The sequence below is a fragment of the Plectropomus leopardus genome, chromosome 2, assembly GCF_026936395.1.
Source record: "Plectropomus leopardus strain MGB_pleo_1.0 chromosome 2, ASM2693639v1, whole genome shotgun sequence".
In the NCBI taxonomy this organism is placed as follows: domain Eukaryota; kingdom Metazoa; phylum Chordata; class Actinopteri; order Perciformes; family Serranidae; genus Plectropomus; species Plectropomus leopardus.
The window spans coordinates 2,074,898-2,102,851 of NC_142177.1; the positions used below are offsets into that span (position 1 = coordinate 2,074,898).

The 27,954-nt window shown below is 39.3% G+C and overlaps 1 protein-coding gene across 1 annotated transcript; it reads left to right on the forward strand.

The window, feature by feature from the left end:
- Positions 1-27,892, forward strand: elk4 (ETS transcription factor ELK4). The gene is made up of 6 exons (XM_042498290.2): positions 1-214; positions 8,887-9,101; positions 11,090-11,842; positions 14,670-14,909; positions 20,627-20,746; positions 23,234-27,892. The coding sequence occupies exons 2-6, from the start codon at positions 8,895-8,897 to the stop codon at positions 23,330-23,332; spliced, it is 1,419 nt and encodes a 472-aa protein (XP_042354224.1). The 5' UTR covers positions 1-214; positions 8,887-8,894; the 3' UTR covers positions 23,333-27,892.
- Positions 27,893-27,954: the final 62 nt, after the last annotated feature.

A 27,954-nucleotide genomic window follows, 5' to 3' on the forward strand; every position in this document is an offset into this window, starting at 1 on the left:
AGGAGTCCTGAACGCCACATTATTTCCTGTTCAAAGGCTCTCGTCAGTACAAGCCAAAGGCACTTTAATGTATTTTATGTTCCGGTATTTCCTCCACACTCTGTTTGAAACTTGTTTCTGGACCTATGGCACATTAGACAGCTTTCCAGCGATGTTTTGGGAATATTTCGACGCGGCTCGACGACTCGGAGATTCATCGGGCTGGACGAGCGAGGTAAAATGTTAGCACACAAGCTAATGCGGAGCTAGCTAACAGCTAACTTTCAGTTAAGTTCCAGCAAAGTAACGTCGGTGCTGTGATTTGTTCGCCTCGTCGACTGTTTACACGCATGTTAAATATGACAGATGGGTTTGAGCTTCACGTTGTGACTTCACACTGCGTGGGATGACTCAGAGTGTGTGTTGACGGTAACGAAACTACTGTAGTTCATCAACAAGTGGTCTTTTATTTTGCGGTGTGTGGGTGCCGGGGCTATCTCCCAATACGAACCAATCCCTCCAGTCCGAACATCCAATAGGCTAACCCGCGTTATGTGACTGATTAGACCTCGTTGCCGTTATCTCCACGCTCCGTGGGTAACGTTTGCTGTCAGTGTCAGGCGTTTACGTTACATAACGTTCATTGGTAATCTTTCTCGCTAGCCGCCGTTTGACGCTGTCCTATTTTTGCTCCGATATCAGCGGCTCTAACATGATAGTTTGGAACAGATTGTGTGGGGGGGTGTGTCTCCAAGCCAGCAGGTCTGGATGAGTCAGGGCAGATTTACTCGTCCTCATAAGAAGCTTACACACACACACACACACACACACACACACACACACATTGAGTTGTTGACACATACTGACAGGAAGAGCACAAGTCACATTGAGTCTGCAACATGGACAAAATAGCAACAATACCGCATGAAAAACCAGCAACACATACCAGTTATTATTGGGATTAATGTCACAAAGCCGCATGTGTCAATTTAGTGATAATAACCTCTTGTGTGGCTTTTCAAGGCAATATGAGAAACCGCCAGAAGCTGAGCTGTCTATTGCGAGACGATTGTACACAAAACCTGCAAGGCAAGATTAAAGATTAAAGATGAAGACTTAGCATCAGAAAAATAGAAATCTTTCCAATGAAGAAGTGGGCCCAGAAGTGACATTTGTGCAAGTTAGGGCTGGACGAAATGGACAAAAAAAAAAAAAAAAAAAATCTCTGTATTTTCTTTGAAATGGGCTACAATGCATGTTCATTTGCAAGTCAAAGCCACATTTGAGATGTCACAGGCACTTTTACAGAAACAAACTGTGATTAAAATAAAATGCAAAGACAGGGGGTTTTTCCTGTTTGGAAATATACAGCTGCACAATATGAAAATGTAAAGTTATATCAAATAAAAAGCAGGGCTGTACATTAACTTTTTGCACATAGCACTGGAGCTACTGGCTTGGCTTTTCAGAAAAATGCTGTTATATAACGCAACTTAACACAACATGGATATGAGCAGTATTGAATCTATATCTTGCTTGATAATACATTGATGTATCCCATAAACTTTGAAAATAAGCATGATCATGTAGGACAGAAGGGCTGATTTTTGCATAGCCAAGTATAGTGGAGTTGCTACACTCTCTAGTGTGTTCAGTAACTGGACCAAAACACAAGACACCTCATCAGAACATTTGCCATGTGGGAGGCAGCCCTTACCATTACTGACGTTGGATCGTGCTGGCCATAACAAGTCACATCAAGCTGCACTATAACAGTGAGCACCACAGTGCAATTCTAGGGTAAAAGCACTAGTGCACCTTTATACTAACATGTTATTTCCATGGCTTAGACAAGTTCAGTCAAAGTTCTCTCAAAGCCAGAAACCAGTGAAGGAAGTCTCAAGCTTGTGATGTCATGAAGTATAAAGTCTCCAGTGAATGGGAGACTGATTTTATAAAGTTTCTTTTTTTCACTGGACTACATTAAGATTAGTTCAGTTGCCTTGATTACTCATCGTAACAACACTTCATTCAAATTTGATAGAAACAAAATAAAACTCGCCAAACCCATCTTCAGTCTTCCGTCTTTCTACTGTTCCAACAATCACCAGCTCTAATTTGGTCAAAATTAACCCTCAGTTCACTGAGTTAGATGTGAAGTAGGGCTGGGCAATATGGCCTAAAAATAAGATCTCAGATTTTTTCTCACCAAACCTAATTTATGATTTTAATTATTATTTTTTCCCTTTTTGAACAAATTGCAAATGACAGGTTATGCCTCTATTTTAGCAATACATGAAAGGCAAACTATATTTCCCCTCTGCAAATAAAGTAAACTGCATTTACCTTTTGGGGTTTAAATGCAAGCTGCAAACTTGTCTTTAAAAGTGCACTATGTAGTTTCAGGGGAATTGGAGGCCTGGATCCGCTTATTGTGACGTTTTGTCGATGTAGTTAAGTGAAATGCAATCAGACATAAACACGGAGTGTTTTTTTCTGAAAATTAACCGGATGTTTTAATGTTGTGTTGCTGTCTCTATCTGCTGGTGCTCCACTCCCTAAGCTGTGACTCACTCATTCTTCAGACAGACTGTTGGATTGGCAAAATAAAAAGACAAAAATTGACTCCCAACAAAACAACTGCAGATGTACTCAGCAAATCGCTGATAGCCAGTATTTTTGTTTAATCGCTCAAAACTAATAGATGACAGTAGGGGTGGGGCATATATTGAATACACTCAAAAGTATTGCGGCTTGTTCCACTTGCAGTTTTTAAAATTGGTAAATCGCAGACATTAAGTATGAATTGTCACATCGTTTTTACAAGCCCCTGGCGTTTTGGTTTCTCCCTCTCTCCTGCAGCCCTCTTCCTCACACACACACGCGTAAAGCAGGACTTTTGCAGAGCTCCAGACCGTCAGTATTTAGTCACATTTTATGACCACGTTGCACCAGAGCGACTTGCAAATATTAATAATATATGAACTGGAGAGCTGTTAGTTTGTTGCCCGCTCTCTGAATCCTCACAGTTAGAGGCGCTGCAGTATCTGTTTAACTGTCTGCAAATGCTAAGATCCAACTGTCAACCAGAAGCTCCAAGTCCACAGCAAAAAAATCGACACTTGCGGCCTAGACGAGCCTGGTCCCTCAAAATAAAAGCACCATGGGTCTGGCTTTGATTTATTTAATTATAACTATACTAAATTATATGACAGTAGCGTTATCTTTATTGTAACGGCAGTTCATATAATACATTTTCATTTTAGTAGTTAACATTAGTTTAAAAGACATTTAAAAATTTCGAGAAATATATCTTGTATCGCGATATAGCCTTTATAAAATGGCAATATTATTTTAAAGCCATATCGCCCAGCCCGAGACAACAGTAATCTTAAATAAAACTTAAGGTTTGTTTTCCAACTTTCAAATGCATTCAGATACATTTAGCATACACCTGAAGCACATAGCTCACAAGCCTGTTACAGAGTCTGTTGCCAATAGTAGGCAGGAAAAAACCTATTAGGAGGCAACAATTTCCAGGTGTATTGAAGACAAAGATTGACACTTTTCTCTAGGAGACACTTAATAGTTGTGTAGTATTTGATGTTTGTAGAATATCCACCCTCACTGTACACAGTTAAACCCACTGAGAGCTCATGTTCATTGTCACTCTCAGCATGAACCCTCCAATCTTTCATCTGTTGTTTATCAGCAGGAGGCCTTTCCTCTGGTGAAAAGAAACTGTCACTTCTCTCTGGACAGCATGTAATTATGTGAGCCTCCAGAGGTGCACCTAGCTGAGGCGACAGGCTTGAAGCATAATGCTGAGGTTTAGGTTGCCTTGTATGAAACACTCAAGCAGGATGCACCAGTTTCCCATGCTGGTGCTGGCCTGTTCCAGGTGCAGATTGGGTTGGGGTGCAAAAGACTGCAAGTCTGTTGAGGAAACAAAGTGCCAAATACCTGAAAGAATCAAACAGTGTAACACATAAGAGAGAGACCTGTCAGTCAAACCTGTTCTAAACCACACCCACACAGCCAAACTGAAAACACCTGAGTTAAGGTGAGCTGATTGTCATTCTACAACACAGGCTTGCATAACAAATGCAAGTAGTAGTTCCATTATTCAAATTTCTTTATACTACACAAGGAAAAAAACATTTTACCTTATGGCGGGTATGGAGGATGAGCTAAGGATGAGCTAAGGAGTCTATAACCTGAGGAAAGATCCTGCTCTGTGCCGATATTTGTATATGGCTTGCCAGTTGGCAGCATGGTGAGCAAGCTGTTGCTGGAGTAGGTGTTGTCTTTTAGTGTCCTTTGGGCTCTGTGCAGGCACCTGGATGGTTTTGATCACCCATTGCAGAGCCCTGCTCTCCCGGGCCACACATCATGCCAGTTTGTAATGTTTCCAGTCTGGAAACATTTTCTGAGTGCACTGGTGTCTATAACCTTTAACCTTACTCTTGCTGAAAAACGGGTGAAGATAGCAGCAAAGGCACTCAAAAATAACAAAGAAAATGCCAGATGGGCATTGTCTGAGCCTCATACAAGAAGTGATATACAAACATATTTTCACTTAATTATGTTTGTATCCACAATTGTTTTTGCAATGTTTTCTTATTTTTGCTCTTCTCTTAGGTAAGAGACAATTATATCAGTGGTCAACTGACAACATTTTTACAAAAAACTTTTGACAAAATCATTAAAAAAAACTTTAAATAAAATAAAAATATTTCACAGTGCACAACACAGAGCTGATTAGATCCCCTTCAGTATTTGTAATTTATTCAAACAAGTAACCACTGTCATGTTCACTTTCAGTGTTTGTAGTGAAATCTACATCCCGCTAAACACATGGATTTGTTTGCTCGTGGAGCTTGACCTCTCCAATATGGTGCCCGTGCAGACGCATCATGACGGCTGATGAGGTATCTACGTTTCTAATATCTATGAGCCGTACACTACTTGCAACAACTTGCGTATCACAACAAAAGTAAAATTGAGACAGATTTCCACACATGTATTTCAATTCCTGATTTCCGTTTATTAGCACATCAAAAAAAAATCAGACAAGTATTTTTCATTCCAATTTTTATTATTGAAACAAAAAACGAAGAATGGATACTTTTCCATTTTTTGTCTTCCTGTTTCTAAAAAGTAGTATTGTTTGGTTTTCTCATATCAAAATTAAAATCAGTTGGCTGTAGGGCTGGGGCGATGCGTCAACGTAATCAGTTACGTAAATGCGCCGATTTCCGTAACGTGCATCCACGCAAGGAGGAAGTAAGGCCAGTTTCACACAGCGCGCGTCAGGAGAGCAAGAGCAGGGCCGAGTGTGTCGTTTTTTATTTTGGCACTTATGTTATCAAATTTGACCATGCACACTGCTCGCCTGAGCAGTGCCTGTCAGGCGTGTCTCCACTGCGTGTCAGCTGCAGCACATCTAGAGAAACGAGGCTCACCGTTCTTTTATGCATGACATGCACCTTTGTCAGCAGAAATAGACTATTATTATATTGACTCTATACCACTTTTTACAGCCTTTTAAAAGTCTCTCCGTCACGAAGATGAAGAAATACAAAGATTTATTTATTTATTTTTGAATAAACTTTATTGAACAATGACATCAAACAGACAAAAAGACACATCATGAACATGATCATAGATATTCACATAGGCTTAACTCAGCATCAGAAGCAAGCAGACAAATAAAATGTCTACAACCTTAAATTATAGGAAATACAAGGATGTGTTTGACTCCAACTTCCTTGCTCCCCTTTCAAAACAAAAGCCCTGTTACAGTGTTTCTGTGGACAGAATCCCATCAGTTGCTGATCCAATGCATTTTATTTTGAAACATTTACATGACAGGGTAGTCAGCTGTGCAGGAGCTTATACAACTTAATAAATGAGTGGAATTTGTGCTTATAAATATGAAAATACAGCACTCATATCAGCAGGCAGCGACGCAGCAGTGACATTGCAAAAATGCACTTATTTTACTGTAAGATGTTTTGTTGGACTGCTAGATTTGAGGTGTATTACTGCAACAAAGACTAACTCTTTTGTTACTCCTAACAGTGACTTGAATTTTAAATTGTTTTATTTATTTTGCTGTTGTATTGCTAAATGTAGATTGCAATTCATTTCTTTTACTTGATTGGAACAAGCTCTTGCATTAATTTTATTTTGGAGACACTTAATATCAGACTGTAAACAGCTTACCAGTTAAGACTGGGCTATTTTTTTGTTGGGGAATAATGCCCTGCAGTGTATGTTCTGTCATGATTGAAGATGATTGAATAAAATATTGAAATATAAATGACAAGTTTTAAAACGTTATTTATGGTCAAATTTGTTGTTATATTAATCGAGTAATAAAAAACTAATAGTTAGATCAATAAAAACAAAAAAAAAAGATAGATTAATCATAATAATAATTCATAGATACATGAATGTTCTTTACCTTTCAAACAAAGGGCCATTTCATTTTCATGGCCATGGTGTTTTGTTGCTCTTTTAAAGCCAGATGTGAACAAGATGTTTGGCCTTGGCTTGGCCTAGTCAGTAGCTACGTCACTGTGATAAGTGCAAAACAATTATTCATGACAAGGTGTCATTTTCTAATTTCCCAATAACTGGCTTTACATAGATGATGTGACCTCATGCCTTAATGTGACAGCATTTCAGTATCATTGACCAAACGCGAACAGGTCCCCTCTTTACCATCCAAACAGCCTAAGTCATTGGAAAACTGAAAACCCTGAACCGTATATGGTGTTTGACTTTTTCCAGCTGCTCACTCTTGAATTAGTTCAGCAGAACATATGGCGGCATTATCATCCTGAAAAGTGGGAACCACATTAGGGAACAGCATTTGTACCAAACAGTGCACCTGGTCCTATAAAAGCCTCATATTCCTTGGCTGTTGAGTAGTCATTTATAGCAATTGCACCAGATGTTGGTACATACTTTTAAGGAATGCCACAGACTCTGTGGTTTCTTCAGCACTGTAACACGGTTCCCACATTATTCCTTAAAAAGTTATGAAATTTAAAGAAAAACTCTTCAAGCCCTGGAGTCAGTTAATAATCAACAGAATGTTTCAAAAAAAGTTTTAAATATACAATGTTTTGAATATTATTGAAAATGTGCTCATAAAAATCCCTTATTATGTATAACATTATGCAAAATATGCTCTTTGTACTACTTAACTATACTTTTTATATAAAATGTAGTGCTGCATTGCGTGGCTACTTAATGTCACTGGTATCATGTGATCCACATAGATCAGACCAGCATCATGGCATTGCCAAGGCCATGACCCTTTTTGTGGTAAAGAAACATGCTGTCATTTTAAGAGAGAAACAGGAAGATGTTAAAAAAGTTGCTCTGTATTGGTACAACAAAGACTTTCACTGTAAGACTGGGCCATATGGCGTAAAAATAATATGACAAGGAGGTAATACCTGAAATATTGCAATACACAATATATATCATGATATTTTGAAATTTCCTCTAAATTACTGTGGACTACTAAAATACAAAAAATATTAAATGAATCACAGTTACAATACAGTTGAATAAAGTAGATGCTGTTATATATCAAAGTTAAATCAAGTTCCATTATAATAAAGTTCCATTATAATAAAGTTAAATAAAATAGCTGCTGTCATATATTAAAGTTAAATCAAGTACCCTTCAAATAAAGTTAAATCAAAGCTGTGCTTTTATTTTGAGGGAGCCAGCTCGTCTCATGCCCGGCGTGTCGTTGTTTTTGCTGTGAACTTGAAGCTTCCGGTTGAAAGTTAGACGTTAGGTGTTAGCACAAAGTTAGCCTGTAACCACTGGGCCTTTCAACATGATGATTTATTCACTACGAGCTGGAAACAAAGTAAGGGCTCTTCAGTTCTTATATTAATATTTGCAAGTCACACTGGTGTTCCGTGGTTGCAACTAAAAAGTTGTGGTTTGTAGCCCTGCCGATACAAAAACACACGCCTCACCTGCTCACACATCATCATCCAGGAGAAAGTGGTCTGGATGGGTGGAAGAGGTCAACGTCAAGAAATCTTTATTGTCCCCCAAGGGGCAAATTCTTGCATAGTCAGCAGCAGTACATTAAGTGCATACAATAAATAAAATAAAACAATACATTTAGAATCACATTGAAGAAGAGTATGTGTGATGTATCATTGTGTGTGTGTATGTGTGTATGTATGTGTGTGTGTGTGTGTGTGTGTGTGTGTGAGTGTCTGTCTGTGAGAAGGAGGAGCCATAGGAAAGTGTGAGAGACCAAACGCTGAAGCTAGTCTTCTGCCAGTGACTCAAAAAAAAATGACACGACAATATTTTCTGGCTTTGATATATCGCCTACTGCTATTCCACGCTGAGATCTGAGGCACAAAAGAAAAGGGAATATTCACTGTCAGTTTGGTGAATCACTAAGTGATGCTGGTGACAGTTACCTCTGATGGATACCTCTGAGTATGAGGCTGCTCTCACATTCATACAGTGCAGCAGCGTCAGACTGTTGTCTCAGTTAGTTAAAACTAGGTAGGCACAACATATTGAATTTTTGCCAATATGTTCTGACTCATTTTGGCCGATTGCCGGTGCTGATACTGATATATGCACATATGTTTTTCCGCCTAATTGCAGAGAACATAAAGCCTCTGCTGTTGTGGGACAAACATATTACTCTTACCCCACTGGTGGCAAATGCAAACATAAAATGCAACTTTTTGGAGGAGTTTTTTCTAATTGACGTGTTTCCATTAGGTGTATTTCATATTTCCATTTCAGTTTGCGTAATTTTAGGGTTAATGAAAGCCTGCCTATTGTTACGCTGTGAGCATCACTTCATGAAGCTGATGGTTTTTCTACTCTGTATTTTTTTTTCAGTGAGAGACATGGACAACTCTGTCACCCTGTGGCAGTTCCTTCTCCAGCTCCTGTTGGATTCCAGTAATGAGCAGCTGATCTGCTGGACCAATGAGGAAGGGGAGTTCAAACTGCTGCAGGCAGAGGAGGTGGCCCGTCTGTGGGGAGCCCGCAAGAACAAGCCCAACATGAACTATGACAAACTCAGCAGGGCTCTCAGATACTACTACGACAAGGTAAACAAATCAGAACTTCCTTCCTGCAGAAGACACAGTAGACTGAACATCACCGCTCTGTATTTTATCCCTAAACTCAGTGTTTTGGTGTTTAGTTTACAGAACACAGTAACTATGCTATCACCACAAGACCAGCATTGGGTAAACCAACAGCCAGCCGCTGCCTGCGCCCCACACATTGTGGTTCTCACAGTTCTAAGCCGTGTTATTCCCACAAGAAACCTGATTGGATGCACTCCCTAACTAACTCCCTCAAACATCTGACCAATTATAGACTTTTTAGTTTTTTTTGAACATCTGACAATGGCCTCTGTGTGCAGAACAATGTCAGAATGTCGGCACCCATGTTAACAAGTAAGAGCAGCCAAACAGCCTGCGTGAGCAGCGCTGGTCAGGCACGTCTCGGCTGCTTGTCAGCTGCAGCACATCTAGAAAAAAAGTGTGTATGTGTATATATATATATATATATATATATATATATATATATATATATATATATATATATATATATATATATATATATATATATATATATATATATATATATATATGATCAATTTCAAAATACTCCTAAGTAATTGAAATACACATTTCAAATACAAGTAACAGAAATACGGTCAATCCCTGATCAGCCTTTGACTTGGCCCCATACAGGAAGTCAAGGTGGTCACTGTGTACCTGAGACTCCCAGATTGACTTTTAGGAAAAATAATTGCTTAAAAAAAACAAAAATCACCCACACTTATTTTTTATGTTGTTTTTACTTTTAGTTTGATCAAATGGTGTGGTATGAGATCAGATTTTAATTGTCAGTCATCATTATACCAATTCCATGATGTGGAAGTTGTTTTGAAGCAGCAGCCGGAGACTCGGAGGGGACTGTTTCCTCCAGAATACACCAGCAAACAGCAAAACACGAGTTAATTACATCTCTGAATGCTTCAAGTCCGCTGCTCAGTGACATGTCGAACAGAGGGAGAGAGCTGTCTGTCTCCCACTCTGCTTGTGGTTTGGCAGCAGCGCAGTCTGCCCCTGTGGGCGTTCTGGGCAGGGCTGCTCTGGTATGTTTGGCTGCAGCATTAGTGGCTGCTGGGTTGGTACAGACAGGAAGGACAGAGCTGTCCCATGTACAGGGCTTTTTTTTGGTCTCACTCTTCTATTTTTTACCCCTAGTGCCTCTTTAGTAAATGCATACTGCGTCTTGTTCATACCCTCGCTGTATGTTTTCTGCCTAGATGATAATGATGTACCTTTTAACTTTGTTATTTATATTGACCCTTTGAAACCTAATTGGTGTGATTTCTTCCAAAAAGGTGGAAAAAGGCAATGATCACCTTGGTAAGAAATGTTCCACAAATTGCAAGAAATTGGTGTTTGTTTTTTTTTAAAAGTCAAGGAAAATGTCAAGGGAAAAAAAAGGAAAAAACGTTGAGGAAAAAGTCATGAATATTATAATTAATTATTTAAACTTATGTTACAGATGGATTGTAATTTTTTTTTAGCACTTTTCCTAAATCTTGTCTGCCTTTGATGTTTATTTGTTTGGTTGGTGTTTCACTTTTTGGTGGGCGGGGTTGTTTTACTAATTTTTCTGTAATTTTCTTGTTCTTTTTTTCTTTATTGGCATGTTTTGCATCATTTCTTCATTCATTGAGCATTACCTTCTTCCCATGTTTTTGAAAGAAAACAAGCCAAATTACTTAGGTTTCAAAGGGTTAACTAAAATGTCTTGCTCTGAAATTGCTTCAGTGTGACTTTTTAAAAATCTGTTTATTTATTTATTTATTTATTTATTGTTTTAGAAATTTTCAGGTAATTTTCTTGAATTTTTTAGTTATTTCTTGCTATTTTTTGCATAATTTCTTCTTTCGTTGAGCATTGCTTTTTCCATGTTTTTGAAAGAAAACAAGCCAAATTGCTCAGGTTTCAAAGGGTTAACTATCATGACCTGTTCTGCAATTGTTCCATTGTTCCTATGTGTCTTACAGAACATCATAAAGAAGGTGAACGGTCAGAAGTTTGTCTATCGCTTTGTGTCCTATCCTGACATCCTGAAAGGAGATGTTGCTACCCGAACGCAGGGCGGGGATGTGGCTGCTGGGGGCGTCCCTCAACTGTCAAAGAGGGGAGATGGCACTGGACAGGAGGGTGAGTCAGGTGACCGCAGTGGCACGGCAGCTGTGGGCTCCAGCACCAAGCCGTCGAACCGCAACGACTACATCCACTCTGGCCTGTACACCTCCTTTACCCTCAACTCACTGCAAAATGGACGCCAGCTCTTCAAGTCCATCAAAATAGAGAACCCAGCAGAGAAGATGGCTGACAAGAGAGCTGTCACTGCCACACCGCAGAGCCAGGAGCCGCTACCACAGCCGCTGCAGCAAACTGCTTTGCCGTCCGTCATCAAGTTTGGAAACACCCCTCCAAAGCCAGCTCCGTCGGCGTCTGTTGAAGTTGTCATAGAGCCGGACCTGATGCCCAACCACTTGAATCCTCTGCAAGCTCCAACCCTGAGGGCAGAGGACATTCACTCCTCCCTGCCATCCCAGTCTGTATACCCATTTGAAAACATCCGCCCATCTGAGCCGACGTTCAGCCTACCCGACCTGATCTCGGCCAGCCCGTCCCCAAGCCTAGTGCCTGACTCCTCCCAGGAGCTGGTGATTGACAGCGACATCGAGTCTGGATCCTCTCAGCCCACAGACGCTCAGGCACCAGAACCCACAGACGCACAGGAGAAGGTTAGTATACACACACGGATCTCACACCATGGGAGTTAAATAACTGATGAAATACCACACTTGAAAGCTTCTTCCTGTAATCTCTGGGTCCTTATAAACGTAAAGTTTTGGTTATGTATTTGACATATTCTGTTTTTTGTCCTTGCTCCATGTGTTGGGCAATGTCTCGTATTTCTGTGCATTAAGCAATATTACACGCGAGGGTGTGCTTTACTTCAGTTATGCTTATGGGCCTCAGTGCAAGCGCCTCTGTCCTTGCTGCATCACTGTGGTGGGATTGTTCCCAACAAAATAAAAGATAGATTCAGAATGTATTCATACAGAGAAACTTAGTAATGATTCCTAACACTTGGAAAGCATTTCAGCACCTCTAGTTCCCTCATGTCAAAGGGAGTGTGTTTTTTGATTGTGCTTTTGGTTAGAGCCCTGAAAAAAGGTGTGGAGAGACCTTCACGTTTTGTTCTACGACATAAAATACATCAGAAAATACCCCACTGTGAACTTTAAAACTTTTGTGTCTTTAAAGGGCGGTTTCTAACAAGTGGCTAAATGAGACGACAGAACGTCATCACACCGAACTGCTCTGAGCACAGTTTCATAGTCTCGTAGTGTTGGCAATGCTGCTGTAGTGTAGTTTCGTTTACAGCCTAACTTAAGCTTTTTACTGCTGGTGATTGCACTGAGGCTTCAAAAATCCTGAAAGTGGTGTTCATTAGTGAAAATTATCTTGCTGAACAAAACTTGTAGGTATCGTAAACATTTGTTCCCACAGAGCTTATTTTCTGCAATGATTGAAAGTGAAAAGAATTCCATCAGTTTTTTGATGAGGGAACCAGGGCTATGCTAACTTCCAGTTTGGTATTCAGAAAAATGTAATCCCCTTTGGAAATTCATGTTTAAAAAAGCACTTTTTCCTGGTGGGGGGATCTGACTAATAACTGGAAAATAATCAGTCACACTCCTGTGTAGTGAAACCTAGTTTGAGCTAACGTTAATGCTTTGTAGATTATTGTGGGATTTCCCAAAATGAAATGAATATCACACACAGAAAAACAAGACCAAGTCTTGCAGTAACTAAGAAATCTGCCTGAATTTTTTTTTTCCATGGACAGATTAAGCTACTACGTTTGCAAACTTCACATATAGGTTATTATTAAGATATCAACATGTCATTGACTCACTGCCACAGCTGGTGTGTACAAATATTTCCAATTAAAGTTCACTCCAGAGTTTTGTGAAGTCCAAAAGTCAAAATTCATTGGAGAAGATAGATGGAACCATTTCTAAAATCCCCAACATGTTTTATTCATTGAAATTTTCGGCTTCAGTTTATGTTTGTTTACATTAAGTTTTTCAAAAGCTATTCTCACTGCGGTCACAAACCTTTTTCTCTCCGGCTTGCTGCACAAAAGGGAGGCACACACATGTTAACAGAGGCAGTCTAGCAGCAATATAACAGAACCATAAATTATATTCATTAAAGACAGTTTCTTTTGTTATAATTACAAAAATAAAACTTTTTAAAACCCTTTTGTATCAGTATTGTAGCCTCTTGTTTTTTGATTTAGCTCTGAAAGTTACAGTATTGCCAAGGAAATAGTGTAGTAATATTTCAGTGATGAGGAAGGTGTCCTGTCATGCTAAATTTGGTCACGTTCTAAATGCCTAGTTGACCAATCAGATTGCCTGGTCGGGTCTTCTTGAATCAGAATCTGATGACAGTGGTGGGCTGGTTTGCTTATGCTGTCAATCACATCTGATCAAAATACACCAACACAGTCCGAACGAAGCAGAATGGCTCCGTTTTTCAGTGTTAAACTCGAAATTTATCAATAAATATCCTCTAAGTTCGTATGCATGAATGTGGATTTGATTTTTTTTCTTTTTTTTCAAAACTTTAAACCTGCAACAACAGAATTTAAGCCACTAAGAAGCAGCACAAACAAGCTTTAAAGAAATATCAGCTGTCAGCTGTTATGGTGAACATGTTAGCAAACGCCTGTAACACATCCATAGACACGGAGCAACATTAGCAGTCATTTAACCTTAACCTTTAGTTAACCTTTTATCTCTGTTTTGGTCTCCTTAGAGGAATATCTGTCTCTGTAGCTGCTAAATGCTCCACTATATTCATCTGCTGGGTTTTAACTGTGTCTGTCTGCTGTTTGGTGTTGGGCAGGTAGTAAACAGTGGGTTTCTAGGTCATGTTCACTATAAACATTTGCCTGCTGTGACCAGAAACAATGCTATGAGAGCTGTGACAGTCATGGACTGGAAAACATAAACAATAACCTGAAAGATGCTGAAGCATTTTAGAGCAGAGGGAACAGAGTCATGTGATGAATCTCTGTGGATGTGTCACTATGACTGGACCCTGTGATTTATTTTATTATAAATATCAGTTGTTTTATAAATGATAGCTCAGTATACAGTGTGTGATTCATTTGTAACCATACAGCACCACATCCTAAACTGCTAACACAGCAGGAAATAATTGAGTTGAATTCAACAGGCTTTTAATTTCACTTTGATTGACAAACAAAACCGGTTAGTGGCTTCACTTCAGTTCTGCTATAACAACAGTGTTGGTGTATTTTCTTCATCACATTAGACCATGACACTGCCAGTGGGCAATTATTGCAGTTTAAATCAGAATGCATTTCTGTTTTTTACTGATTCTGCGAACATATTAAATGCGCAACGTTTACCTAAAGCACACACACACACCTCTTGTACTGGCCCAGACATTTTAAGTGAGAAAACAACTGTTGAAACTGAAAAAAATGATATTAATGAAAGAAATTGTCCTCTGTGTGTTGTCCACCAGATGGACAGTGGCATGGGTTTGTCAGGAGACGAGACCAGTTTGGTGGACGCTGAGACCAGTTCATCGTCACTGAGCAGCTGCACCACGGTCAGCACTCTGAGCTCAGGAAAGACACGCAAGCCACCGAAAATCCTGCAGATCAGCCCGCCAGCTCTGCTGGTCACCACCTCTGACTTCTCCCCCATGAACCTGTGCAGCCCCTCTCTACCCACTGCCTCTCTCACACCAGCCATGCTGCAGGTAAGAGTGTGTGGAGTCATCCCCATTAATACTGAAATACATTTCACTGAGTTCAAATCAACTCAGCAAAACATTTCTATAACATCACAGACAATATGAATCAGAAGGTACAAACAGACTTTAAATACTCAGTGATGGAAATGATAAATCATAGCTTTAGATAGGTATCAGTAGTTTATCAATCAATCAATCAGAATGTATTTGCATAGCACTTTTCATCCAAGCAAAACTGTACCACAAAGTGCTTCGTACAATAAAGCCAGAAGTTACACAAATGCACACTCACATACACACAAAGACACAAGCACACGGATAAAAAGCAAGACCGTTACTTAAAGTGCTTAAGTAACACATTAAAACCAAGAACTGAAGAAACGCTGCCATAAGTGAGGAAACACCAAAGGCAGGCCAAAACCTATAAGTAAAAATATTTTTAAAAAATAAAAAATAAAATTATGATTATTATTATTATTATTATCATTATTATTATTATTATAGTAATAATAATAATAGTAATAAAAATAAAAATAATCAATAAATAAGATAAAATAAAATACTGAAAATGTTGGATAAAAGGTCAATGAAAGGATAAGAGCGCAAAGTATAGAAATAGATAACACCATCTATTAAAACATAATAAAATGTATTAATAAATAGTCAATAAATAAATAAATAGATAAAGTTCAATTAAATGCCAGACTTATAACATGACGTGTGCAAAAACTACAGATATACAAAGGGATAGAGAATAGAAACATACAGCTGTGAAACTATAGTGAAACAAGAAAATTAGTAACATAAGTAACAAGACTCTTTCAAGTGTGAGATTAATATTAGCCAAAAAAATTTTAAGCTAGCACTATAATGGATGCATAATATGCAATAACACTGGTGATTGTGTGGGGTGGCAGCACTCTGCCGATGTCAAATCTTTGCAAACACCATGAAGTGATGATGATGAAATGAAACATGATGTTTGACAGATGTTGCCAGTTTTATGTGAAAACTGATCAGCCCACTGCAGTTTTGGGTTTATTATTTTTTACTGGGCACTCATTAACTCTCAGTTATAGTTTTATTTTTAAACTGAGGAGCAGAAATGTCACATGTTCTTATTTGCTATCCATACTGTGAAAATGCTGACTGTATTTAATAACGCCTACAAAGTTGTTTCCATACTTTTTTTTAGCTCTTTTTAAAAAATCTGGTCATTATTTCTACCCCTTCAATTAATCTTTGTTCTGTGTGATTATATTCTCTTTTATCTGAATATAAATATAACTTCTTGCTGCTTTAATAACAAGGGATGTTCTGATTCAATCTCAAAGACTGACATTGGGACTGTTGCAAGGCATTTTTAACTGATCTGGATCGGCTATGTTGAGCTTTGTCCGATCCGTTCTGTAGGTCAGATGTCACACAGGTGTGTTTACTTGCTTCATACACAACAACACAAAGACTGCAGCCGTAATCACTCTCCAACTCTCCAACTCTCTGTCTTTGCTCCTCTCTGCCTGTCAAGAGATGCCATACACCATAATCAACAGCAAAGCATAGACTTTTCAGACTTTTTATTTATGTTATTTACAGAAGTTATAAGCACTCAATTCTTTTTAGCTCAGTGGAAGCCGTGCATCAAGTTGTTTTCAACTAGGTATGTTGTTTTGATATTATTCAAAAAGTCACTAACTAGACATTTACTATATTGGTTGTTTGGAGTTTCCATCATAAACGTAGACACAGTTTAGTTCTGAGTCTGACTGTTGAAGTGAAAATGTAATTTAGATCGGCTTTCTACCATTTATAGACACAAATGTTGAAAACAAAAAACAAGGCTAGAGAAAAAGGCAATGTATTTTTAATCGTTATGATGAGTTTGCCTTGCTATTCTTTGTCAAACTGGACAGAATAGGAATTGACATTTTACAGAGAACCTTCAGATTTAACTGACAGTGAGCAGCAGGTGGCAGCAGTGCAGCAGTAATCTGTGAGGCCTCTTTGAGCTTGTTTTTGTGGTGTTTGATTGTTCCCATAGATGATGTTTGCAGACAACATGTCAGATGTCTTACAGATCTGCTTCAGACAATGTAGTTTTTATTCTGTCCCTCCCCAGTGGGTCAGGTCAGGTCTGATCATGAGATCCAGACTGCCAGTCTGCCCACATCTGCATGAGTTTGTCTCTACTGTCAGTCATCATCAGTAAAGGTATACTCCGAGGGATTGTTTATAACTTTGTTAACACACTCGCCAAAAAAAGTGAAAGTAAAAACCCCAGATTCATGCTTGTTTGATATATTTGTGGGTATTTGTTTCCATTGGGTTGTCTCTTGGATGCCAGCTGCATATGATCTGGCATCTGGTCGATACCTTTTAATAAAGCCCCATCCTCACCTTAGCACTGTGGTGGTACACGCCCCTAAAAACATCCCAACACAGACAATAATAAGAAAAAAAAAGAAATTCAGGCAGAGGGCAGATCTCTGCCAATCACGAATTGCCTGAGGCATATGGATTAAAACAGCTGATAGCTTGTAAACAGCCCTTTAATTTGAAATTTGACCCCACAGTTCATTCTCAAAATTAAAAGACTAACTATCCAGTGTCTCTTCTGTTGTCAGAGGTCCGTTTAATTGTAGACCTAGTTAAAAGTGATAGTAAAAAATAACAAACCCAGGGATGATGAGCAACAGGTCCCATACATTAGAGCCCAAACATTCAGACCAACCCCAGCCTAACGTACAGCAGCAGTTATGGGCCGAGCCCAATTTAAAAACCCAAAAACCTCCTTGCATCCCTTTCAAAAAAAAAGCTATCTGTCTGTGGACAGAATACCATCAGTTGCTGATACAATGCATTATTTTGAAACATTTACAGGATGGGGTTGTCAGTTGTGCAGGAGCTTGCATAACTTCATAAATGAGTGGAATATGGGCATACAAATATGAAAAATACTGCACTTATATCAGCAGGCAGCAGTATGCCTTAAGGCCCAGTTAAGGCTGGACTATTCTGATGCAGAAATAATGTACTAGTTAGAATTCATCTCCATTAGAGAAATGTTAGTGTTATTGAAATTGCACTAATTTTACTGTAAGATGTTTTGTTGGACTGGTAGATTTGAGGTTTGTTACTGTAACAAAGAGTAACTGTTTTGTTACTCCTCCTGAAAGTGACTTGTATTTTACATTGTTTTATTTATTTTGCTGTTGTATTGCTAAATGTAGATTGCACTACATTCCTTTTACTTGAGTGGAACAAGCTCTAGCATCAATTAATTGCATTAATTTTATTCTGGAGACTTTATATCAGACTGTAAAACACAGATTACCAGTTAAGACTGGGCTATTTTTTGTTGGGGAAAAATGCTCTGCAGTGTTTTAAAATGTCATTTTCGGTAAATTTGTTGTTACATTAATCGATTATTAAAAAAATAATAGTTAGATCAATAAAAAAATAATCAATAGATTAATCGATTAATCGAAAAAATAAGCGATAGATTAATCGATAAAAAAATAATCATTAGGTGCAGCCCTAATTTTTTATATTAAAACATGTATTATAAGCTAAGGGCTGGCGTGTTTCCTTGCACCACTTCTTCTCTTCCTTCAGTTAGTCTGTCATCTCTTGCATGATAGTTCAGCAGAACAGGCAGGCCCCAGGCGCGCGGATGTGTGCACATGCACAGTTTAGCTGAAAATAGATGGGAATAGACCAGCACTTATATAGGGCCTTTCCAGTCATCTGACCACTAAAAAGCATTTTAATACTATGAGTCACATGCAGAGAGCCACCTGCAACTCAGGTTTTAGACATTCACACAGTGGCTTGGGGTTGAGTATCTTGCCCAGGGATACTATGACATGCAGAATGGAGGAGGCGGGGAGCTTAGTTATGTTAGGCCAGGCATGTCCATAGTCTGGGGGCCAATTGTGGCCCTCAAACAAACTTTAAATTGCCCATGGCTTGACATTCAAAATATGCTATATATGGCCAGCAACATTATTGTTTAACCAAGCAGTATTATTTAGCTTTTTTTGCTTCTCCTCACAATGGCAGGACTTTCATACAGTTTGTAGACATGCATGAAGAAGGAGGTATGCTGGCAGAACTGATGTGGTTTTATAAATAGACAGTAAACAAACTGAAAGTGGACCTAACAGACATTTCCTGCTAGGTAGCAGACATGGCCACAGCAAAGAAGCATTAAGTCAACCCTGAGGACTTCTGCTTACAGGAGTGGGGGAAAGTTAAATACTTTTTCACGTAACAATGAAGCAGTTGTGTTTGTCTCATTTGCATGCGATTTTTCTTTTCAATAACCCATTTGATGCAAGAGGCAGCTGACAATTAGGTATGTTTCACAATATCCAATCTGGCTCCCATTTGAAAATGTTTGCACACCCCTGTAGAGGACAATACCATAGATGTAGTAAATATCACAGTGTGGCATTAAGCAATATAGGTGAATAAGCACAAGTAGTTAGCATTTTACATATTTTCATACGAAGTGAAGCCCATAAGGAAACATCCATTCAGAAGAAAAGTTACAGTGTCGGCATTTAACTGGATAGACTCTGGAAACAAAGCCAAACAAGCCTTTATCTCCTGCAGGTGGTGAAGATACAACACAAGCTGGCCAACTTTACCAGGCTGGCTTTGTAATGTATCTTTGTAAATGCAACACAGATAAAGAAAAAGAAGAGATGACTGGCTCATACAAAGTCATTTAACTCACTGTGCCGCTCAAAGGTTACAGCAAGCAGCTGCTGACAACGTTGAAGGTGGAATGTTTCCTTACATGTTACTCATTGCATAAGTTGATGTCATGAATCAATCAACACATCTTAAATATCAATATAACAACTTTGAACATTATTATCTCCTTTGCATGAAATATCCTTAAGTCATGATTGAATCTTCAGTTGCTTAAAAAGGACTGGATTAAATATGCCATTTCCTCACTTGGAGAAAGGAAGCGGTGGAGCGTTGTTGCGGTGCGCTCTGGCAGCACTACACCTCTGGCCATTTATCATAGATTTGGGAAGGTGACACCCCCATTCCTTAAACTCTGTTTGTTATTTTGTTCTCCTATGGTTAAACTATGGTTAAACACCAACAGACCTATGTAAATTGCTGAATAAATTGCAGATATGAGCAGCAATTTGAGGTTCTGGAATCAGGCTAGGTTTTTCTTTTTCTTTGTGTTTTTCCTACATCGGCTAAATCGCATCGGCATTGGACATGATAAATTACATTTCTGGTGGGACAAGCTATAGTGCCTCTCACTGACATTGTTTTTGCTGCTACTAGGTGAGTAAATGTAGAATACTTGTATGTAGATTGCGTGCATTAATTACACCAAAAAGTAAAGTAGTTTTTAAGCAGGTAGGAGATCAGATTTTATCAGCCTTTGCCTTCAGCTGGAGGGGTGTTTGTACTCTTCTTTGGGTTGACCTTTAAATTCAGTTTCAAGTGTAGGATCAAAGCTCAAAATGTGCCAGTTTTTTGTGTTATCTTTTTAAAATCTTAACCTAGAGAAAAATATCTTACATACCACCTAGGAACATTATTTGGTGAAGGTACACTTCCTGTGTTACCAGTTACTGTGTAAATACAGTATATCTGTGAAAATCTAAAATGAGCCATTGTCTACTATGCTGTTGGTCTCCGATACAGTAACACTGTCTTGTGTCTGTCTTGTTTGTCTCCATCCTCAGACTCCCACTCTGTTGCTGACTCCCAGTCCTCTGCTGTCTAACATCCACTTCTGGAGCACGCTCAGTCCAGTCGCCCCCCTCAGTCCAGCCACACGACGCCAGGGAGCCCACCTGTTCCAGGTTAGTACTGTACATTACAGCAGTGGTTGTCAGCTGGTCTCAGCTCAGTACCCACATGTCCCCATCAATAGATTATTTCACATGCAAAATAACCATTTCAGGTTTTTCCACACATTCATTTGGTGGCGGGCCACCACAACTAACTCATCTGCAGTCACAAATACATTTTCTAGCACTATTTCAATAATTATAACGTGCCATTATTCATTGCACAGCAGAGCGCACTGTTGTCACAGATGGAGCAGCAGAACACCAGGCGCACTTAGCGCACTTAACTTAAAATAAGCGGTTGATTTAGCTAGGTCTAAGGGATTGCATTCACTCACTCTGCACTCTGCTTCTCCTCTCATCCATCAGTCTGATTGGCTGTGAACAGACCAAATGAATGATTATCCACATAGCGACTCAAACTGCTGCTGAGGGATAAAAATAATGAGTGTCATATGTGCTGCAGACCTGCAAAAATGTCTGAATATAGGAAGGCAGCACAGAATGATTAAAAAAGAATCATATGCACACAAGATAAAATTTAAAAAAAAATAATTGGGAATCCAAATAAGGTGGACGTTCTTGAAGTAAAGTAAATGGAAACTAAGTTCATAATCTCTCACACAACTTGTGTAGTATAGGCCAAGTCTCATGTATCCAGTTGTATGCTGAGTACTGGACAAGTACATGACTTTTCATCAAAACATTATGCTATAACACCTGCGCGAGCATGCACATGTGTGTGAGCTCACAGTTAATAACCCAGTTCAAACGCACATGAGTGCTCGGGCAGCTGCTCATCCTTGCAAGAACCTGTTGGTACTTACATGTTTTAAATTGTAAATGTTTAAGGTAAAGTGCTAAAACATTTACAATTGACCATGCACCTGGATAAATGAAACTTGGATTATATTGCAGGAGTTGTGTGAGAGTTTGTAAAAGAATATTATACAGTTTTGCATTTGTCAATTATGGTCCCTGTTTACTTCTATTCATGAAGAATGTTCATCTTTTTTGGATTCTCTGCTCGCTGTGGAGGAATGTGAGAAAACCATTAGAGCTGAGAAATTGTTATACAAATGATAATTTTGCAGATGAAGGATTCCTTGAAGTCACAACCCACTTTTATAAAATTCAAACCAAGCAAATTTATTTTTCAGAAACACTATGTACAGTCATCACAACCTTCTTGAAACATCAAATATACACATAAGTTATGTTGAGATCAGAGCAACACTCATGAGCACCAACACACACTGACAGATTGGCAGTACATAAACACAAAATGTGTACACACATGAGCAAACACAAGCGCACAGACACCTCCCCCACACCTTCTCCTTTTGCCTATGAACAACAACGTAAACTTAACCTATAACCTCATACAATGTTGGTACTAGCCTGCTCCATATTTTTACTCATGTCAACTGTGTCAGCCACAGCTGTGGCCGGAGGCATTATGTTTCCGGGTTGTCTGAACATACATCTTCCCAGCCAGTTATTGTGAATGCGATATCTCAACATCGGCTTCTGGGAATTTCTCAAAATTTCACACAAACATCCACTTGGACTTGAGGATAAGCTGATTAGAGCTGGTGGTCATAGGTCAAAGGTCAAGGTCACTGTGACCTTGTTTGTGTCATTTTTGTAAACACATTATTATTATCATGAACACAATGAGGGCATTTCTTCATATTTGGCACAAATGCTCACTTTGACTCAAGGATGAGTTAATGGGATTTTGGTGGTCAAAGGTCAAGGTCACAGTAACCTTGCATTCCTCTCTCTCTTTGCAAGTGATGTCAAAAACACCTTGAGGGAATTCCTTCAAATTTAGCACAAATGATTAGGTCAACTCAAGGATGAACTTATTAGATGCTGTCAAGGTCACATTGACCTTGCATTCGTCTTTTTCTGATGTCTAGAGATGGCTTGGAGAGTGTCCTCAAATTTGGCACAAATGTCCACAAAGGACTTAAGAATTAACTGATTTGAAGGTGGTCAAAGGTCAAGGTCATGGTGACTTCATAGAACATATTGTTGGCCATAACTCAAGACTCCATACACTCAACTTTCAAACAAATGACTATTAAAATATGATTTAATGATGATGTTCTGACATTTTGTATCCAAGAGGTCAAAGGTTAACTATAACATCATGTTCTGCAAAAACACTTTTCCGGCCATTACTCAACATCATAGATGAGGAACAGAAGGGGAGACATTTGGTCAGATACTGAAGTGGTGACACTAATCTTGGGTGTAATGGATGTAATCGATAGGTGCATTTTGGATGGCATACAACCATGCAGTAGTATTTAAAAAAAAATTACCTTACACTCTGCGACCCATTCAGAATGAGTCTGTGACCCACCAGCTGAGAAAGCCTTCATTAGTATACCGTCTTTCTGCTTTCATCTAGTATCAGTTCTTTTCTCTCTGACTGTCTCCATGTCTTTATTTGTCCAAAGCGTCCTAACACATTCTCCTCTGTTTCAGTTCCCGTCGGTCCTTACCCCTCAGTTCCAGATCCCCGTACACAGTATGGATGGGACCAACACACCAGGCCCCATCTCCCCAGACCCTCAGAAGACATAGGATTAACCCCCCCGTTATAAAGCACATTAGGACACCTCCCCCCTCCTGTTGCATCTCCTGCTCCCACACCCAGGACAATGCTGTGGGAGCTTAGTTGTTGCCATTCCTCATCACTCTGGTGCTTTACGGTTCACTGCCACACAATCACAATACAGTCAGCTGTGTGGAGGGAGGGTGCGGACAGATGCTGGCAGTCCAGGTTTGATGGATGACTTGTTTCAGAACATTTACACTCTGAGGATGCTATCCAGCATTCATACACACTGATGCCATCCTTCCTTATGCACTTATGGATTCATTTGGTCTGGCTTCTTGGGATTCTCAGTCACAACAGTTCAAAGGAGGGAGGAATCTCCATGGCAACAGTTGATGCATGTGGACCCTCAGCAGCGACAATCCTCTTCATTCTTGGAGACTCAGACAGGTGGAATTGCAAATATCTGAATCTTTCCTTTTAAAGAACTTCCCTCTGATCATGTGTGCGTGTGTGTTTCTCCAAAACACACACGCACACATGATCTGTTCTGGGTTACTAACCTGTTTCCTCCCGCTGGCAGTGCTTCTGTTTTTGTTGTGCTCTGTCCTTAACTTTAGCTCTTGCTGAAGGGTAGTGCTTTAACCTGATAATGTGCATGTTTACCTGCAGCTCTTTATCTTGTACCCAGCTCTCAGCCTTGCCTCACCTGCCTGAGTATGGACCTGCTGCTCTCTACAGCCATATCCCACAGGATGTTTACCTTCACTTTCTATCATGACATGTGGCCATAATCTGAGCTGAACCTTTTATCATGCCTCTGTGTAAATGCTCTGATATGTGTGTGTGTGTGTGTGTGTGTGTGTGTGTGTGTGTGTGTGTGTACACAGTAGAATAAGCCTGAGAGCCAGTGTGACCTGGTCTGCTGCCAGCAGTAAGCTTTCAGGTGGGAATGAACGAAAGAGAAGCCATAATCTTTTCTGTGCATCGACTCTGCAAGCAGCAGCACAGAAATCCAGCATTTCTTACTGCTCTGGTGTTGCCTTTTTGAATGAACTCTGCACTGTTAAAGGCAGCCATCATGTTAGAAAATACCATTTAATTTTTTTTCAAACAAAAGGTGAAGAATGATACAATTTCAAGGAATACTTTAACGTTTTTGGGAAATACACCTGTTCATTTTCGTGCTGAAAGTAAGATGAGAAGATCGCTGCCACTCTCATGTCTTCTCAGTGGATATGTAGCTGGATGCTAACCAGCAGCTGATTAGCTTAGCTTAGATTAAACGGAAACAGCTAGCCTGGCTCTGTCCTAAGTTTCTTCTTCCACATTCCCACCAAAATAAGCATGTGCAAGATTTTTAAACATGGGTAAACCTACAAAATATGAGTGAGTGGCTGCATTCCCACTGCCACTGAATTCACCTCTGGAGAGCGAGTCGGCCTTTCTGTCAGCTGGCGTGTGTGTGTGTGTGTGTTGTTTTATGTATAGTGCGTCAGTGTAACATCAGGGACAGGCATGAACAGAGGTCTGCAAAAACTTTTTAGTGCTATCTCTAACTTGTTCAGTCTCTCTTTCAAACTCGGTGCAGACTAATTTGGAATAATGTTTCAGAACTGCTTCGGAGGACACAGATAGTAATTAGTCATGGCGCGTTATTGCATCCCGACAGATAAGGAGCTGAAATTAGCGCGTTCACCCAGGCGTTGCGCTCCCATCAAAGCCGATGGGAGCTGGAGGTGATAAAAACCCTGCAGTGTCTGCAGTCGTTTGACCCAGGTGTGAATGCCCATTGTACGCATTCCCATTACTTTAAAAAAACAGATGTTAGCTGGGTTTTTGTGCAGTGGGATTGAGGCTTAAGAAATGCTTGCCAGCCTCTTTAGTTCATCAATTAACCCTCCGATACCTGAACAAATTGGCTGGATTTTTTTCAAAAACATGGGAAGAGGGCGATGAGCAACTAATTAGTAAAAAGTTACAAGAAAATCACTTGAAAATTGCTGCTCTCTCTGTTTCCTCAGTGCTGGCTACGTATTTACCAAACAGACATGAGAGTGATAGCCGTTTCGTCATATAACTTTAGGCAAGTATTTCCCAACCGTGCAACTACTCCTTAAAGTACACTGAGGACTACAGCCAAGCAGAATAGTTCCTGATTAAGCAGAATCACAGCAGATGTTGAAGCCTTGTTGATTGTCTACAGATCAGCTCTGATGTGTTTGTTGTAAATGATTGGCCTCTGATGAATGTTGCTTGCAGCGTCAGCACAGGTATTTGACCTCAGACTGAACCTCTAAATCTTAGAGGCTTGACTCTGAACAGTCAAGCCTGAACACTTTGCCAAGCCTTAGCCATGTCAAACACATCACCCTGCGGGTCCTGAGGACTGTAGAAACCCTCCCCTGACTCCCCCTCCTCTTCTCCTCCAGACCATCAGCCATGAAAGGTTTACACTTGTTTTGTAAATGACTTTGAAGCCATAAGTCTGAGAGACAGACTCCAGAGGTAGAGCGGCATTTCTGTGCCAGTAAATGTGGAAAATCGCACTTGTTTACATGAAACTTGGTTAGAACACACTCTTTCTAACCCAGGGATGGACGACCAGCAAATCATGTAGGTCTCATTTTGACTCAACTAACAGATATTTGCCCCCCTCAGCCTGCAGTCATACGGTGCCTTACCACAGCCAAGCCCAAGTTTAGCTCCCACATGTGGACGGAGTTGTAAAGTTAGCAAAGAACTTACAGAACATGACAGCGTTCCTGTTTGAATGAATGCCATATCTTTGCATAGACCAAACCAGAGCTGCAGAAGTTCCGAGTGGAACTTCACAGAGGTGTGTGTTCGTTTGTGTGTGTGTGTGTGTGTGTGTGTGTGTGTGTGTGTGTGTGTGTGTGTGTGTGTGTGTGTGTGTGTGTGTGTGTGTGTGTGTGTGTGTGCGCGCATGCGCACATGCGTGTGTGCATGGGCACAGCAGCTCATGTGCTGTGCCACAGCTTGTAGGACCTTACATGTGCATAAATGTACATACAGTAAGCACCATGGGTTAACCCTTTGAAACCCAAGCAGACTTGTTTGATTTCCTTCAAAAACATGGGAAGAAGGCAATGAGCAACAAAAGAACGAATTACTCAAAAATGACTCATATTGAAGTCTGTCAATTAGCAAGAAAACAATTATCTAAAAGTTTGTAACAATAATAATAATAAATTAAAAGGGAAATTATTCGGAAAAAGTCCTCAAAATTATAATAATTATTTAACATAATTAATTATAAGCTAAAAATATACCTTTTCTTGCTTTTTTTCTTTTCCCCTAACTTTTTTTCAACAAAAACAAATCTAATTCTTTGCAATTTGTGGAACATTTCTTACCAAGTTGCTCACTGCCTCTTTTATGTTTTTTAAAGAAACTACACAAATTTGCTTGGGATTCAAAAGTGTAAATACTTCTGAAAAATGTCTGAACGCAACACATGAAAAGCGATGTTGCCTCAGGTTTTAATGAATTAATATGCAGAGCATGTAAATCTAATCAGGCCATGTTTTAGAGCTGGCAGCCATGTCTCTTTTCCAACCTGCTTCTAAATGTTTGTGATAACAAATTTACTCAGAAAGTATATAAATATATATATAAAACCTGTTCCTTATTTTTGTGTAATCATTAATTTTCCTGTAACACCAATAGAATTTTAAGATTAATTTCTATTTTTGTAAGGATAGATAGTTAGATGTGAGCTATCTTGGGTTCTCTGATTTTGTGTTCTCTCTGTGCATGTGTTTTTTTTTCTGTTGTTTTTCCTCTCGTGGATTTGGGAGGTGGCTGCCCCATGGTGCCATTGGCTATTTTTGAGAATCAAAGCCTTATGGGGAGAAATCTGAATCTATGTTTTATATGTAAAGTGTTTTTGATAGTGTTGATATTGTACATGCAGATGTTGTGATGAAACGTTTGCACTTCACACTTCGGGGTTCCTGCAGTATTGGATTCTGTCGCTTTTCTATGACTCAGATTTTCCTTTTTTGATGAAATGTTGTTGACGTTTGCTTACAGAGAAATGTATATTTTCCCAAAGGGAGGATAAATTATGCACTTGTTATTTTATACAGTGAATCTGATCTTTTACAATATATATCACAGGATTTACAGTGATTTGTTATTAGGCACTACCATACAACATTAATTTATTTGGATTGAAAGTTAAGTCCAGTACAATTGGTAAATTATACTGCATTTTTGCAGTAAATTTGAGGAAAAACTATTAAATAGATGGATAATATTCCCAAAGCCCATTTAAAACTTTCCTCCATTAAGTCTTAGAGGACTCTTTGTTTGCATGTTTCTTCATTTGTATCTTCTGATGATGTTCTCCCTGAAACGTACCTTTAAATGTAAATTCTCCTTTGAAAAAGAAATAACACACACAGTTCTTGCTTTGTTCTGTCCTGTTTTCTATTGTTTGATGCTTTTTCAAATGTTTACAAGCTGCTTGTCTTAAGTGGCGTATTGATATTTCAGAGGTGTAGAGGAAGTGTTTATAATGGAAGAGAAGGTGAGACCAATAATAAAAGATCTCTAACGAATCATGTCTCTGGATGCTGCCATGACAAAATATGTTATTGTCTGATGTCTGATGGTACAAGTC

Bases quoted from the DNA above. Each gene is read 5' to 3' on its own strand.
- elk4 (XM_042498290.2), top strand. From the start codon at position 8,895: ATGGACAACTCTGTCACCCTGTGGCAGTTCCTTCTCCAGCTCCTGTTG. The intron at 9,102-11,089 runs GTAAACAAATCA...TGTGTCTTACAG, and splicing joins TCAGATACTACTACGACAAG to AACATCATAAAGAAGGTGAA. The intron at 11,843-14,669 runs GTTAGTATACAC...GTTGTCCACCAG, and splicing joins CCACAGACGCACAGGAGAAG to ATGGACAGTGGCATGGGTTT.